At 48.7% G+C, this 16,040-nt stretch overlaps 1 protein-coding gene across 1 annotated transcript; it reads left to right on the top strand.

The window, feature by feature from the left end:
* Positions 1 to 912: 912 nt before the first annotated feature.
* Positions 913 to 14,851, top strand: PEBP1 (phosphatidylethanolamine binding protein 1). The gene is made up of 4 exons (XM_072600307.1): positions 913 to 1,300; positions 10,119 to 10,228; positions 11,348 to 11,448; positions 13,876 to 14,851. Exons 1-4 carry the CDS (start codon positions 1,073 to 1,075, stop codon positions 14,091 to 14,093), a joined length of 657 nt encoding a protein of 218 aa, XP_072456408.1. The 5' UTR covers positions 913 to 1,072; the 3' UTR covers positions 14,094 to 14,851.
* The last annotated feature ends 1,189 nt before the right edge of the window (positions 14,852 to 16,040 follow it).

The raw sequence follows: 16,040 nt of genomic DNA, 5'->3' as shown, positions 1-16,040 counted from the left end.
TTTGCCCTTTCCTTCTCCAGTGGATTAAGGCAACAAAGGCTAAGTGACTCATCCAAGGTCACACAGCTAGGAAGTTTGGGAGGCTGTATTGGCACTCAGGTTTTCCTGACTGAGATTAGTACTCTGTCCATTGCCCTACCTAGCCTCTTCTCTATCTGCACGGCACATAGTAGGTGCTTAGTAACTTCCTTCTTTCCTTCCTTCCTTCCTTCCTTCCTTCCTTCCTTCCTTCCTTCCTTCCTTCCTTCCTTCCTTCCTTCCTTCCAACCTATACTAAAACAAATCAATTTATTGACTATATCATATCATGTTTGCCTCATTTTTTTAGAGCTTTGAAGGCACAAAGGGCTTGCCCTTTCCTGGCTGGGTCACTGAAGGGAGCCTTTGAAGTTTTGGGAGCAGGGCAGAGTGTGCCCCGATCTGTATAAAGCCCAGCTTATTTCTGGCAGCGCGTGGAAGAAGGGGGTGGAAGGATTATTCTGGAGCTGGGACAAGGGGGAGGCTGATTGCAACAGCACGAATCGGATGCCCAGGGACGCTTGCACCAGGGCGCAGCCCCGGGCACGGGTATTTAGGACGGGTATTTATTTTTAAATCATGCCAGACGCTGCCCAGTTTCGGAGACATTGGCTACTGTTGCACTGCAGGAGGACCAAAACGGGGACAGAAGTAACCAGGAGAGAAGAGGAGAAAGGAACGGAAAGAGGGCCACACGGCCCAGGCCTGCTTGGGGGTATAGTCCAATCAGAGAGCAGAAAAGCGAGGTAATTCGCTTCTTATTGGATAGATAACCTTGGGGGCGTGGCCCAGCGTGCGCTCCGCCTGGAGTTCAGGGGCTGGCTTCGTTTTTCTCTCCGTGGTAAGTCTAGCTCAGGGAGCAGAAAGATGGGGGGGAGGGGACCGGCTTCTGATTGGGCAGCTCGAGGTGGAGGCGTGGCCCAGAGCGCTCTCGACCTTGAGTTCCCCGGAAACGGCTGGTCGGCCTAACCCAATCATAGAGAAGAAAGGCTAGGGTACCGGCTCGTGATTGGGCATCTTGGATGGGGGCGTGGTCCGGCGCGCGCTCTGGGCCATGTTCCTGCGCTTTGCGACGCATTCGTGCTCCGTTGCTCGTGCCGTTGGCTGTTGGGGTCTTCCCTGCGGTCGCCGTTCCTTGCTGTGCACCATGCCGGTGGACCTCAGCCAGTGGACCGGGCCCCTGAGCCTGCGGGAGGTGGAGGAGAGGCCGCAGCACCCGCTCAGCGTCAAGTACGCGGACTGCGAGATCCTCGAGCTGGGCCAAGTGCTGACGCCCACGCAGGTACCAGGCCCGCTCGGGGCCCTGGGCTGGGCGGGGATGGATGAAGAAGGCCTAGGGGCTCCGCGGAGCGGGGAAGGACGAAGGGCCGGCGGCCGTGCCTTGGTGCGCCCAGGCTCAGAGGCTGGAGGTTCTCTTGCTGCTTCCCAGTGCGGCCTGCACTGCCCTCCGGCCCCTCCCCACCCTCCTTGGACTTACAGACGGGGAAACTGAGGCCAGGGAGGAGGCGTAGGGTGGCAGAAGTGGAGCTGGCAGGGACCCCTCCCCCGCGCGCTCGTCAGTTTCGCCTAGTCAGTTTCTCCTAGTTAGCTGCAGATGTTGTCCTGACGCATTCAGTGAAATGATTGAGGCTTGGGTCCAGGAAGTCCACAGGGCTTAGGATCAAAGATTTCACGGATGAGGGGACCTGCCCAGAGTCACCCCGACTCCCTGGGGGCCCCTCCTCGGCAGCTCCCCTGCCTGCGCCGCTGAAGGGAGGACTTGGGTCTTGGGGCCTGCCCAGTGAATTCAGATGCCCCTCGGAACACTTAGGGGTGGGACCCCTAACTGTGCTTAGGATCGTGGATCAAAGACTCAGAGCTAGCCAGGAAAGCCAGACTTGGGGGCACACTGAGGTCTAGAGGGATGTCTTCCCCCAGGTCCCCAGTTAATGAGCTGCAGACCTGGAATTTGAACTTAGGTCCTCAGACTCCTCTGTGGCCATCTTTGTGCTGGCCCATACTGCCTTGGAAAAGGGGCAAGGCAAAGAGGAGGGGGAGGAAGGAGCAGCCTTGCGTTTTTCTATTTTTGTCTAGCTCAGAAGAAGTCCTTCATGTTTGTCTTTGCATTACTTAACAGGGTTCCTGGCACACTTTGGTGCTTCATAAATGCCTGGTTTGAGTCTTTGAGGAGGAGGGAGTGGTAATGAGGCAAGGTCCTAGACCAAACCCCGGAAAGCAGCTGGGACCACCAAGGCAGGAAGGAGATTCTCCTTTTATTCAAGGAAGAAGAAATGTTCCGTCTGATAATATAAAAACTCCTTCAGGCAGGGGCTTTTGCCTTGCCCCTTAGGGCCTAGCCCAGTGCCTGGCACAGAGGGCATAGACCTGCTATGTCACTGGTAGAAGAAGTGCTCTCTGGCAGTGTAGGCAGTCTCCTCTTCTACTTAAGAAACTAGCATCATGGCCACTCTTTGTCAGAGGTGTTACTGGTTCCTGGGTTGGCTTTCTAGCCCAACTATTGCAGTTATCTGCAGGTGGGTCTGCCTGATTCAAGTCCTTCCCACTCCCATTCAGACACCAAAAGCACAGATCTAATCATGTCACATATCCCTCAATAAAGTCCAGTGACTCCCTGTCACCTCTAGGAGCAAACACAAAAAAGACCTTCATAACTGTGTCCTACCTTTCCAGTCTTCTCATACCTCACTCCGCAGTGTGTCACACTGGCCTCCTGGCTGTTCCGTAAACGAGATGCTCCATCTCTCAGCTGTGCGCATTCTCTCTGGCAGTCCTCCAGGCCTGGAATGTGCTTCCTTCTCTCCCACTCCAGGCTCCCCTGGCTTCTTTTGGGTCTCAGCCCAATCCCACCTTTTACAGCAAGCTTTTCCCAATCCACCTTTTTTTTTCCTAAGTTTTTTTTGAGTTCTTCTGTTTCTTACATCACCATAATGATTCCAGCTGTTCTTCCCCCTCTCAGAGAATCGTTACATAAAATAAAAATATCCATGTTTCTCTGAAGTGACAGCCGGTTCCTGCATCCTCTCCTTTTCTATTTTGTTGATATATGTTTATGAAGGTATTTTTCCCCTGAGGAATTCTTTAGCTGCATCCTAGATGTTTTGGTGTGGTGTTTTATCATTATCACTTTCTCTTACATAGTTACTGTTTATATAGCTTGCTCTTTGACCCACTCATTATTTAGGATTTCATTATAAATCTTCATTTGAGGCTGTTTTTTGTTTGTGGTTCCTGAACCAATTATTATTTTTATTGCACTATGGTCTATAAAGTTCCATATGGTGCTGAGAAATATATATATATTGGCTGTCCCATTTAGACTAAAAGAGTTAAGACTGATTGTATGAGAAAAGAGAGACAGATGATTATAGGGGTCATGAATCAGAGAATGCAGGTGTAAACTAGACAGAAAAGGAGGATGGATAATGAAGAGAATAAGAGAAATCCTTTTTGGAAAGGGATACAAATAATGAAAATTTTAAATCTCATGAACAGACCTAGTTGAAGGAGAGGAAGGAGGAATCTATTTATGACGGAGGAAGAAAGGGGAGAAGAATTATATAACCAGATAAAAGCAGGAGAGAAAAAGAAATTAATAATAAGCAGAACTCCGAGGGAAAGAGGGTAACAAACTAGAGGAGGAAATCAAGGTTTGGGGAAGAGAGGCAGTGGGAACAGGGCCATCCAAAAAAGTGTGACCGCTGGTTTCTCCAAGGATTTGCTCAGTCCGTATTCCCTCTACCCTCCCCCGTCCTCTTCAAATCTTTTTGTTAGATTTATCCAGAACTGAGAGGGGGACATTAAAGTGTCCTGTGTTAATTACACACAATTTAATTTAACACAATTAAATTGTGTTACTGTCTGTGTCTTTTTGGAGCTCTGATGTGTCCTTTATGAATTTGGATGCTAAGGCACTTGGAGAATATAGTTTTTTATTGACACTGGTTTGTTTTCTGTGGTTCCTTTCAGCATAAAGTAGTTTCTTTGTTTATCCCTGTTTATTTTTTGGATGTTTTTGCTTTTATCATATTGCATAATGGCAGCTCTTGCTTTTTTGGAGTCAGTTGATGCATAGTAAATTTTTTTCCATCATCTCAGTTATATATTGTATGTCTTTGTTTTTTAATGTGTTTCCTTTAAGCAGCAGATTGTAGGGTTTTGTTTTCTTATCCAATCAGTCACTTACTCTTTCTCATTTTATTGGATTGTTTAATCCATTCACATTTAAAGTAATGAGAGGTTTATTGCTTTTCCCTCAAGTTATGATTTTCCCCTTTTGCTATAAAAACAATATCTATCCCCCTGTAAAATCAGTTTTATGATCCTTGGGTTACTTTAATCTTTTTTTTTTTTTAAGTTGGCCCTGTTCCCACTGGCTCTCTTCTCCTAACCTTGCCCTCCTCTAGTTCGTTAACCTCTTTCCCTTTGAAGTTTTGCTTATTCCTTTTTTTTTAATAATTATTTTGTTTTCAGTATTCTACAATCAGTTCCATATATCTTAGATTTTTTCCCACTCCCTCCCTGAGATGGCGTGCAATGTTATATAGATTCTACACATACGTTCTTATTAAATACATTTTCACCTTAGTCATGTTGCATAGAAGAATTAAAATGAATGGGAGAAACCATAAAACAAAACATAACACAAGAGAAAATGATCTGCTTTATTCTGCAATCCAATTCCATAGTTCTTTCTCTGAATGTGGAAGGCATTTTGCCTCAAGAGTCCATTGGAAATTTTTTAGATCCTTGGATTACTGTGAAAGGCTAAGTCTACCAGAAAAATTCCTCGCACACTGTGGTTGTTGCTGTGTACAAAGTTCTCCTGGTTCTGCTCCTTTAACTCAGCATCAGATCATATAAGTCTTTCCAGGCCTCTCTAAAATCTTCCTGTTCATCATTTCTTATGGCACAATAATATTCCATTACATTCATTTACCACAATTTATTCAGCCATTGCCTAATTGATGGGCATCCCCTTGATTTTCCAGTTCTTGGCCACTACTTTAGAGAACTGCTATAAATATTTTTGTACGTGTGGGACCCTTTCCCATTTTTATGATCTCTTTGGGATAGAGTCCTAGTAGCGATATTGCTGGGTCAAAGGGTATACACATTTCTGTAGTCCTTTGGGCATAGTTCCAAATTGCTCTCCAGAATGGTTGGATCAGCTTACAGCTCCACCAACAATGTGTTAGTGTTCCAACTCTCCCACATCCTCTCCAACATTTATTATCTTCCTGTTTTGTCATGTTAGCCAATCTGATAGGTGTGATGTGGTACCTCAGAGTTGTTTTGATTTACATCTCTCTAATTAATAGCGATTTAGAGCATATTTTCATATGACTATAGATACCTTTAATTTCTTCCTCTGAAAACTGCCTGTTCATATCCTTTAACCATATATCAATTGGGGATGCTTATTCCTTTTTCTCTCCTGCTTTTTGGTTATATAATTCTTTTCCCCTTTTTTTTCTCTCAGTCAAATAGATTCTTCCTTCCTCTCCTCCCTTGCAGCTGGGTCTGTTCATGAGTTTTAAAAATTACATTATTTGTCTCCCTTTCCAAAAGGAATTTCTGTCATTCTCTCATTATCCATCCTCCTTTTCTGTCTCTTCTACACCCACATTCTCTGATTCATGATTTCTGTAATCATCTGGTTTCCCTCTTTTCTCTATATTCTCCACACACTCAAAACTTCCAAGATGTCCATTCCAGGTTCTCCCCTCTAGGCACTTTTGGCCCCTGACTTGTAGGGCTTATTCCATGGATTCTCCTTTATCAGCATAATGCCAATTAATTGCATATGTCAGAGAGAACAGTGCCTCATGATAGGACCCCTTCCTCACTACTTCTCTGAGCATGCAGTCCTCCATTCATTTATACCTTCTCTTCTTGACCTTTTTTCTCCATTTGCCTGGAAATCTACTGTGTTTGGGCTCTACTCCTCCATGTGCCAGTTGTCCCCATGGGTTCCCTCCCATAGATAGGCCGAATAGATTTTTCAAGCACCAAATCTTCCTGGGCAGCACCTTGTAAGGTCCCCATCTCCTTTCACAGACCATTTCTTTGGAATATTCATCAGTGGAACCCTGTCTTACAACCAAAACAAGGCCTCCTTCTTTCCTCCTTCCCCTTTTTTCAGCCTTTTCCCCTTTCTCTTCCCCCACTCCCATGGAGGCTTTTCTCTTTCCGAGACCACGAGGGTCATCTTCCCCTCATTGCTGGCCTCCAGCACAAAATGCATTCCTCTATCCCCTTTCCCACCCTTTTCAGGTACTCTGCCATGTTGTAATAGAGTGTTGCCAGATTCTATCTATAATGCCCCATACCTGCCTCTTCACTGTTACCCCTACAGAACTTCCATTTTTACCCATGTCCTTGTGTACTGGTCTCTCTGCCATCCCTCTGTTGTCCTTGGCTGTTGTGTTTAGTCACTCACCTCTGCATTTTTGTTGTTTGGGGTGATTGAGAAGCAGATAATTCTGTTTATCTTTTAAAAGAAGTTTCCAACCCTTCGTTATTGAATGTCTGTTTTTTCTTTTTGGTTTTTGGTTAAGCTAAAATTTGCAGAGGTCACTCTGAATTGTATCCTGACGTGCCATCGCTGTTGGGAACACATCGTTCCATTCCCTCCTACGTTTTCTGGTGGGTGCAGATAGTCTTATGTTGTCCAAAATTCCTTTCCTTTGTATCTGAAGGTCTTCTGATCATGTGTCCAGTTTGTTTCTGAATTAAGTTGTTAAATTTAACCACTTTGTATATTTTCAAAATTGCAGCCTTGGATTTTTTTTTTTCTGGAGGTGATCTGTGAATTCTTTCAGCTAATATTTCCTTTTCTCTGTTTAGAAGTTTTGGGAAGTTCTCTTGCATTATATAGTGGGAAGGTTTTTTTGGTCCAGTCACGTTCTTCTGGGAGACCTGTGATCCTTAGGCTGTCTCTGTGTGTTGTCTTAGAGAATGTATGTTTCATCTGCATCGTGATTGTCTTGTAACGTTTTTGTTCATTTGCTTCCCTTGTTCGAGGCTATCCTTCACTTCTATGTATTTGCATTCCCAGCCTATTGTCTTTTCTGTCTTGTTTCTGTGGCAGATTCCAGTTTTTCTGTTTGCCTCATTGTTTCTGTGGTGCGAGATGTCAGTTCTAGTCTCATAATTCTCATTTCTCTTTGGAACCACTCAAGGACAACATGTTGTCGTTCTGTGTTTTCCTTCTACTCCACAGTGTCCTCTGTCTCATTAAGGGTTGGATCATTTGGCTTTGTTTGGCATATTGATTCATAACTGTCTGAATTCTTTCCCTCGATCTGGAGGCCACATTTCCTTCTGCTGTTAATGTTTTTCCCGTTTTTTCTTTGCTAATGTTATAGGTCTTTGACCCCAGCAGGATTCGGTCCTCTTCCCTCAGGCTTAGTGGAGTGCTGATTGCCCCTTTCGAAACACTGTCCCTCTTCTGTTTAGTTGAGAGTGCTGCCAGGGTGATGCTGTAGGGCACCAGCACTGGCACTTCAAAGCTTTGCAGCGCTAGTGTTATAGGGTTGTGATCCCATCGGGCTTTTGGCCCTGAAGGGCTGTTGCCTGCTGCACTGGCTGTCTGTAGCTACCTGAGCAACCATGACTTTGGAGAGAGGGAAGGGAGATGGGGCCGTGGGGTTTGAGTCCTTGGTCTGCTAGTGCAGCCTGGCTGGAGGTAGTGTGGGAGGTAGGGAAGGGGCGTAGGTTCAGGGTGAGTGAGCATCAGGTCTTGGGACTTTTTTTTAATCTTTTGAATTCTTGGCATCCTAAATTATTGAGACAGGTGAAGTTGCTTTATGTTTGGGAAATAATTTCTGTTTGGAGGTTTGAGAAGTTGTGAGAATCAGGAAATGTCTGCTCCACCTTCTTGTTGCTCCCAAGATCTAGAAAATCCTCCCAGTCCTTGTTAATTCTAGTACCTTTCCTTCCTTGGTTCTTTCCCTTCTCGTGCGTGTGTGTTTGTACATAGTTGTCTATGTGTTGTCTATATGTTGTCTCCCCTATTAGACTGTAAGGCGGGAACTCTCTTTTGGGTATCTGTTTGGGTATCTGTTTATCCAGTGGCTAATACACATCTATTGACTCACTGTCCAGTGCCCGTAATAAATGTTGATTGATACCCAGTTGAGCCAAGGACAGAGCCACGGGCACAAGCACTTACATGCTGCCTGGCACGTTGTAGGTGCAGAATGAATGTTTGTTGACCGACTGACTTTTCTCAGCAGTTCCCTATTCCCTGGAAGGGTTTGACCCCAGTTTTAAACCTATGTATGTATGTGTGTATCCGTAAGTACGTAGATAGATTCCTGTATGTTTGTTTAAAATGCTTTTGGATTCCTTACCCCTTGTGACCTGTTGTCGCTGAGCCAGCGAACAGACTAGAATGAGATGTCTGTTCCAGAAGTAGGTAAGCTGGGTCAGGATCATAGGATTCAGAGCTGGAAGGCCCCTCAGAGGCCCTCTGGTCTTGTCTCCTGCCCCCCAGCTGCTTTTTACACATGAAGAAACTGAGGCCTAGTGGAGGGAAGGAGTTTGCCTGGGATCACCCCAGTAAACAGGAGTACCTGTGGACTCCAGTCCACACCATCAGACTCCATGTCTTTGCAGGGGCCAGGTAAAAGCTGCTGGTTGGGACATCTTTTGGCAGCAGTTTTAATAAATATTCTGCTAAACAGCTTGGGTGAGTTTTGCTGCCTCTCCTGCTGAGAGAGAAAATTCACATTCATGACGTTCATGACGTCTCCTGCCTCTTTTCACCCAGGCTGGGCAGCAGCCTCTGACTGGAAGGAGGTATTGGCTCCACTGTGCAGCTGCTTCTGGACCATGAAATAGATCCTTTCGTGGGGTGGAGGTCGGGATAAGGTTCCTGGGCCCTGTGCTTCAGGAGCAGTAGCAACCTTCTCTCTCTTACTCCTAACAGAGTGAGTGAAAGGGGAAGACCAGGGCCCAGAGCATGGAGAGCCTTGGGGCACTGGTCTGATTCTTGGGAACAGGACAGGACCCTTCGCTTCTGGAGGCCTGGCCCCCAGGCTGAGGGCAGCTGATCATTGGCCTCAGTGTCAGGTTGGGCCTCATTTCCTGCTGTCCCACTTAATTGATGTGACTTTGGGCAAGTCCCTTTACCTAAAGTGGAGTTGTGCCTTCTGTGACATGGGTGCGAATAGCTGGTGTTTCTGTAGTGCTGTAGGACTGCAAATCATATTACCTGTGTTACTGCACGTGATCCTCACGACAGCCGAAGGAGGCAGGGGCTCTTTTTACCCCCAGGGAAACTGACCCAAACTTGCCCAGGATCATGAAAGTGTGAAGAGTCAGAGGTAGAATTTGAACTCATCACTTCCTGATTTCAAGTCTTTTGGCTTTGCCTCCACGTCACTAAAACCACCCAATTTGAAGGATGGAGATGAGACTGTGTGTAGCTGGCCCAAATGCCCATTTCTCTTTCCTACAGCCTCATGGGGTAATCATGGAGAAAGTGTATAATAAATTAGAAAATGCTATAGGAGGAGCCGGTTACCATTTTCCCCATAGGCTTCTAGAGCTGTGCTTGGAAGGGACCTCAGGGGCCGTCTATTCCAGTTGCCCCGTTTTCTCCCATCCAAGAACTTGAAGGTGGACCTTGTGGTCCAGACGATGCTGTCAGGGTCCAAAGCTGGAGTCTAGGCTGTGATGTGTATGAGCTCTGTGAGCCTGCATGTGTCATTAACTTCCTCTATCTCGTGGGGTGCCCTAGAAATGTGTGCTGCTCTCATAGGCATTTACTAAGCACCTACTGGGTGCTGAGGGTGCAAAGGTCGATGAAAGAGCCTCTGCCCTCACAGAGCCTCCATTCTGGTGATGGGAGCAGGTGAGGAAAAGGCCTCTCCAGGGCTCCTCCCCCTTTCAAGATCTCTGACGACATAGCGTTCCAGAGTTCAGAGGACCATCTGATGTCAGGTGGGAATGTGCCCTGCTTTCATGTTCCCACTGTGGGAGGGGGGTTGCTGTCTTCTGGGATCCCCGCAGCACCAGAGCTCACGAAGAACTCAGTTAGCTTGCCTTCCCCTCTCCCCTACCTCGCAGCCAACCAGCTGGTTATTCCCTTGCAGGTGAAGGGCCGTCCAGTCAGCATTGGATGGCAGGGCTGTGACCCCTCGAAGCTCTACACTCTGGTCCTCACAGACCCAGATGCTCCCAGCAGGAAGGACCCCAAATTCCGGTGAGTTTGAGAAAGGTGGGGTGTGCATACTAATCATGACAGCGGCTCCCCCAGCTCTGGTGGCCCAATGACACACACACACACACACACACACACACACGTGCACACACACGGGAAGGAGGACCTTGACTTTGAGCGCAGGATGGTCCTCCCTGCACAGCCCTTAGGAAGGGAATGATGGCAGTGCCCTAGCATGGTCCTTATAGCCTAGCACCATCGCAGAGAGGCAGACAACACTGGGCTTGGAGTCAGAGGGACCTGGGGGGTGACCCAGCCTGGGCAGGTCACTTAAGGGCTCTTAGTTTCTTCATCTGCCCAATGGGAATGATGATACACCTCCCTCCTGGCCTGCTGTGAGGCCAATGTCAGACGAAAGTGTACATGAAGAGCTCAGAGCTTCACCTTAAGGTTTGTTGGCCGCTTTCTGCACAATCAGCGCTTGGAGATGTAGTTATACCCATTTTACAGATGAGGAAGCAGAGGCTCAGGACTTGTCCATGGTTATTGCTGGGATAGGATGCATAGGATCCCAGAGCAGAGAGGCCATTGGCCCCCATGGTTGCATTCAGTTTAGTCTGCAACCCCCTGTCTCTGCTGCACAGCCTTTTTGAAATACACGTAGTAATCATTGTCTGCTTGTCCTGTTCCTGCTGCTCCCCTCTCCCTTCACCCCAAAACTTTCCCATTTGGAAAATAAAACAGGGCCAGAAAGCTCTTGGACCAAGTAAGCTTGGTCCAGCATGAGCAGTCCAGCCATGACTGTGTTCAGAGTTTCATTCCACACCCTCAGCCAGCTTCGAGAGGACCATGAGCCTGAGCAGGGTCAGTCTGATAGAGAGCAAGTCTTTCTCGTAGGGCTTCTGCAGACTCAGCCTCCTTCCACCCTTAGGGAAGAAGCAGCAGATCAGCCTCACAGGTGCCCCCCTCAAGGCTGGAGGCCTTGTCCACAGGCTCCTCTGTCCAACCAGCTTCTTGGGCCTTCTCTCTGCTCCTCCTGTGAGAATGAGAGGCCTTTTTTTGCTCAGTGACGTGGCTGGCAGAGGCTCTGCTGGGTCTGGCGCTGCTGACGTGGGAGCAGAGGACTGTCCTCAGGTTCTGACTCCTCTTTTCTCCCCTCAGGGAGTGGCACCACTTCTTGGTTGTCAACATGAAAGGCAGTGATATCAGCAGCGGCAATGTCCTCTCGGATTATGTGGGCTCCGGCCCACCCAAGGGAACAGGTGAGTCAGCAGTTGAGTGGAGCTGTTTCTAGGCCTGAGCAGATGGAGACACCCTCTGGCAAATGGCTCTGAATGCACAGTTTGGGGTTTTTTATAGGCACGGTAGGTTCACGGATGAGTTGGGAGGGGCCTCAGAACAGGGGATGTCAGTGGGATACTAGGAATGAACTCAGAGTTGTAGATAAGGTGTGCATCTTCATTGGTAGAAGGAGTTTCCACACTGGCAATTCTGTCTTGGAGGAAGTCGAACTGTGGAGCCTCTGAGCCCTGGCTCATGGCAAAGTCTCAGAGGCTCATGGCTTGCCTGTGTCCCTTCTGCCCCAACAGCATCCCTTCTCTAAGAGGCCTTGCAGGAAGTCCTGGCTTGTGGCTTCTGCCTGCAGACCCTCCTCCATGATGAAAGGGGTTCATCACAGTGGCATTCCTTGTGCTCCTGAAGCCTGGCACTGGGGAAGGAGAGCAGAGCTAGCATGGACTTCAGAGGACCTTGGTTCAAATCAGTCACTCAGAAAGCCTTACTAAGCGCCTGACAGAAAGGAAAATTAAAGCGGGCCCCGTGACACATTGATGGACATGCCAGATAACTAGATAGCACTGCTTGCATGCGTGTGTGTGTGTGTGTGTGAGAGAGAGAAGGCCAGCCTGGGGGTCCTCCTGCACCCTCCATCCCCCACCTTGCTCCCCACCAGGGCTGACTGTGCCTGCAGGTTCAGCTGCCCCTCCCTCCCTCCCTTTCATACCTGATGAAACCAGTCCAGAGATGCTTCCTGGCTGTGTGACCCTGGACAGGTCACTTTCTCTGTGCCTCAGTCTCATTTGTAGAATGGAGATCGTATATATTTACATGAAATGGGGTCATCATAGAGCACTTGTTAGGAAGTGACCAGCTCAGTCACAGAGGGATGGTGTGAAGCCACAAAGCTGGGACTTGACCCCTCATCCTCTGGCTGGAGAATGGCAGGTTTTCGCCACTGCTTCCTTCATCCTCGATGATGAGAGCTGTCTCTCCTGTCCCTCTCCCTTCAAAGGCCCTGACTTCTGCGCCCCCTCAGCCTCTAGGCCTGGCCACTCCCCCCTGGCACCGCGTTGGTTTGTTTGTGCAGAGGATGTGCCCAGGCTTAGGCAGGGAGGAATGGTGAGCAGGGTGAGGGTCCTGTGGAGCAGCTGGTGGGGGCTGGCCACCGATGAACTGACTTCAGTGAAGCTGGAGTCTTGCTCCTGCTACTTCTCCACCTGTGACCTCCTCTTTCTGGCTGCTGCCAAAGGTCCCAGAGGTGCTGGTGTATTTCCCTTTAGATCCCACAGGCAGTGAGCATCTGAGGCAGAATTTGAACCCAGGTCCTCTGTGCAGCCAGTGTTTCAAGAGCTTTGGGGCGTGGGTCAGGGAATCCCATTGCTTTGAAGATGACTGGATTAGAAGAGCTCCCAGAGTTGGATATTCTGCAGCTCGAGGCCAGGGGTGCTTACCGATAACCAGAATAGTAATGCTAGCTAATGTTTCTGAAGTGATTATTATGTGCCAGTGCTGGGCTAAGTGCTTTCAGTTATGTCTCATTTTGCTTAATGTGGGGTCCAAGAGCCTCTCCTGGGGTCTGGGGGGGATCAGGAATCCATGAGCTTGGACAGAAAAAAATGACATCCTTATTTAAGAATAATGAGTTTCCTTTGTAATCCAATGTACTTTTTAAAATTCATTTAAAAACATGTTTCTGAAAAGGGGTTTGTCCCTGGGCTTCCCCAGGCCCCCCAAGGGCTCCAGGACACACCCAAGCTGAAGAGCCCTTGTTCTGGGGTAGTGGTCCAGGACCACTCGTTGGTCTGAACAAGAAGAAAGCTGGGGGGTGGGGCATCCGAAGATTGCTGCTTTGTCCCATGGAGCCAGTCAGAAAGGACTTCTGAGTGACTGCTGCCATGTGTTTGTCTCGCCCAGCAGTGCTGGGCAGATAGAGAGGAAAGGGGGCATCTCCCTGGGATCTGTTCATTTCTCTTTAGCTATAAAATTAGGTGGTTTCATTACAGAACAATCCACAGGAGAAGGGCCATTCTCATAAGTAGGAGTTGTGCTCTAATTCAAAACCTTGCCAACCCACTTACTGTAGTATTTGGAAGCTCCTGGTGCTATGGGATCCAGCCACTGAACTGCGCATGGCCCTAGGAGAGACCTTGGCTGAGCAGAAGGTAGTCCTTAGTGGGCTCGCGTGAGGGCTCGCTTTCTGCTGCTCTGAGGCTAGGCCAGTTAGAACAGGGCTCCCCTGAGCCCCAAGTCAGCTTAGACTTGCTCCCATACCTCCCATGTCCCGAAGAAGGAGAGGCAGAATGGCTCAGGGAGGGATGGGAAAGAGTCTTAGGATGAGTCTGTGGGCCCCGTGGGTGGCATTATTTTTCATTGCCAGCTGTGCCCACATCTACCCTCTGCCTTTCCCCCAGGTCTTCACCGCTATGTGTGGCTGGTTTATGAGCAGAATGGGCCACTCAAATGTGACGAACGTGTCCTGAGCAACCGCTCTGGGGACCACAGGGGCAAATTCAAGGTGGCTGCCTTCCGTGGCAAGTACAAGCTCGGGCCCCCAGTTGCTGGTACATGCTACCAGGCCGAATGGGATGATTATGTGCCCCGGCTCTACGAGCAGCTGGCAGGGAAGTAGGCCCTGTCAGCACGTGACCCCTCCCCAGGCAATGACATCTAGTGGGCGATGTGAGCAGATGCCCCTCCCCCTTATTCCCAGTCACCAACTGGCATGGAGTCTTTTCCTTCTAATGGGGGGAGGGGCCTTGGGTGGAGGATATGGGAACTTGCTTTCAGTGATGTCAGCTTGCTGGCTTAGTGGGTGGGGGGAGGGAATCCAGATGTTAGTAATAGTTGTGATTTGATTCTTAGCATCCTAGTGGAAAAATAAAAATGATCTGTAAAGACGCTGATAGCTGAGCAGAGGTGGAGCGCTGCTGAGGCTCCTCTGCCTTTGCCGATCTTTGTACGTCCTGTTCCTGGTGTCACAGCCTTCTCTCCTGATAAGTTAATGGACAGAAACTGAATTTATTTCATGGAGAGTTTTCTCTTCCAAGGGAACCAGATGGATGGGGTTCTTAGCCTGCGCTTCCTCATTTAAAAAGATTTTAGACCAATTCATTGGGAAGCAGCTCGGTGGCTCCATTTGTGTCATTTGCAGCTGGACAGGCAGTGGTGGGTTTACCTGAACTCCCATTCCCCCCCCCCTCCCCCCAGCAGAGAAGTGTGCCTGGTTGGGTGAGGCCACATTGTTGAGTTTAGAGATGTTTGCTGTGTTCACATTTTGGTGTTAAATCTGCTGCAAATCTTCGCTGGAAGAGGAGCAGGACCTGACTTACCAACATTTGTGTTTAATTCTGCTATTTGCTTATTGTTCAATTAAAAAATGGAATAACCCGGTCGCCTCCTAGTTCTTTCTTCTCCCCACACAAAGTGGTTCTGGTAGAATGGTTTCCTGTTACCTGGAGGGAATTTCCCAAAATTCTTTGCAGGTAGCCAGAAAGGTGGCTGGCCTCCAGAGAAGCACGCGGGTACTAGGATTGGGACCTGGGTAAACCCTAACTTTGATGTGTCCTCCTTGTGTGACCTTGGACAAGTCAATGAGCTAACTGCCCTAGTCTGAGGAGGGAATTGGGTCAGGGGGCTTTGCTACCCTGAACTGTACTGATCTAGCACCCTCATTTTACAGGGGAGGAAACCAAGGGCGAGACAGGTACACTTAGTGAGAGACCTGGCAGGACTCTCATGATGAGGTTCTAAGTCCCCAGAGAGGAGCTCGATTCATATCCTAGCCCTGGCTGGGACCCTGGTCTGCGGGACCCTGAGCAGATTCCCTCCCTGGGCCTGTGTGTCCTCTTCTGCACAATGAGGGGTGGGCCAAGATGGGCTGACATCCCCTCTACCTCCCCCACTCTCCCCTTCTTCAAAGGGCAAGTCCACCATCCCCCTTGTAAGGCTGTACTGTCTATTCCATTGTGAAGCTAGTACGCAAACCCCAAGCCTTTCTTTTGAGTGCCACCCTTCACTTCCCAAGCATTTATTGAATGACTGTACAACAGTAACAGGCACTACTGGGCTCATGGGACAGTCAACAAAAGGAGAAATGGTCTCCTGTCCTCTAGGACCTTACGTTCACCATTCGCACAGAAGAGGGCCTTTCCATTTATCCAGCCTGCGTGGAGATCTGTAGACACGTGTCATACAGAGGCTGGTAGACGTCATCAAGGATTGTTTTCCTTTGAGGGGATTGATTTCCCACAGGATAACTCTGAGGCTTGCCCAGCCACTAGCAAGCATTGCAGGGAGTGAGGCCAAAGCCTCCAGTGTCCCATGTGCACACAGGCTGCCAGGGTGGTGGTGGTGTCAGTGGCAATGGCTGGAGGCGGGCAGGCTGCTCAAGTTGCTTCTTTACAGCCTCTGGTAATCCTGAAACAATACCGTGTGTGTGCCTGTGTGTGTGTGTGTTGGGGGAGTGGGGGTGGGAGGGTTGAGTTAGTAGTAGAAAACCTTTATTTTACTTTAGCAAGAAAGGGCCCAGAACAATGGGATCTTTGTCAGAAGGACTGACAGCCCCTATAATAAGGAA

Source organism: Notamacropus eugenii, chromosome 4, assembly GCF_028372415.1.
Source record: "Notamacropus eugenii isolate mMacEug1 chromosome 4, mMacEug1.pri_v2, whole genome shotgun sequence".
NCBI lineage: Eukaryota > Metazoa > Chordata > Mammalia > Diprotodontia > Macropodidae > Notamacropus > Notamacropus eugenii.
Note: the sequence above shows the minus strand (reverse complement) of the source record. Positions and strands in the feature narration are given on the sequence as shown.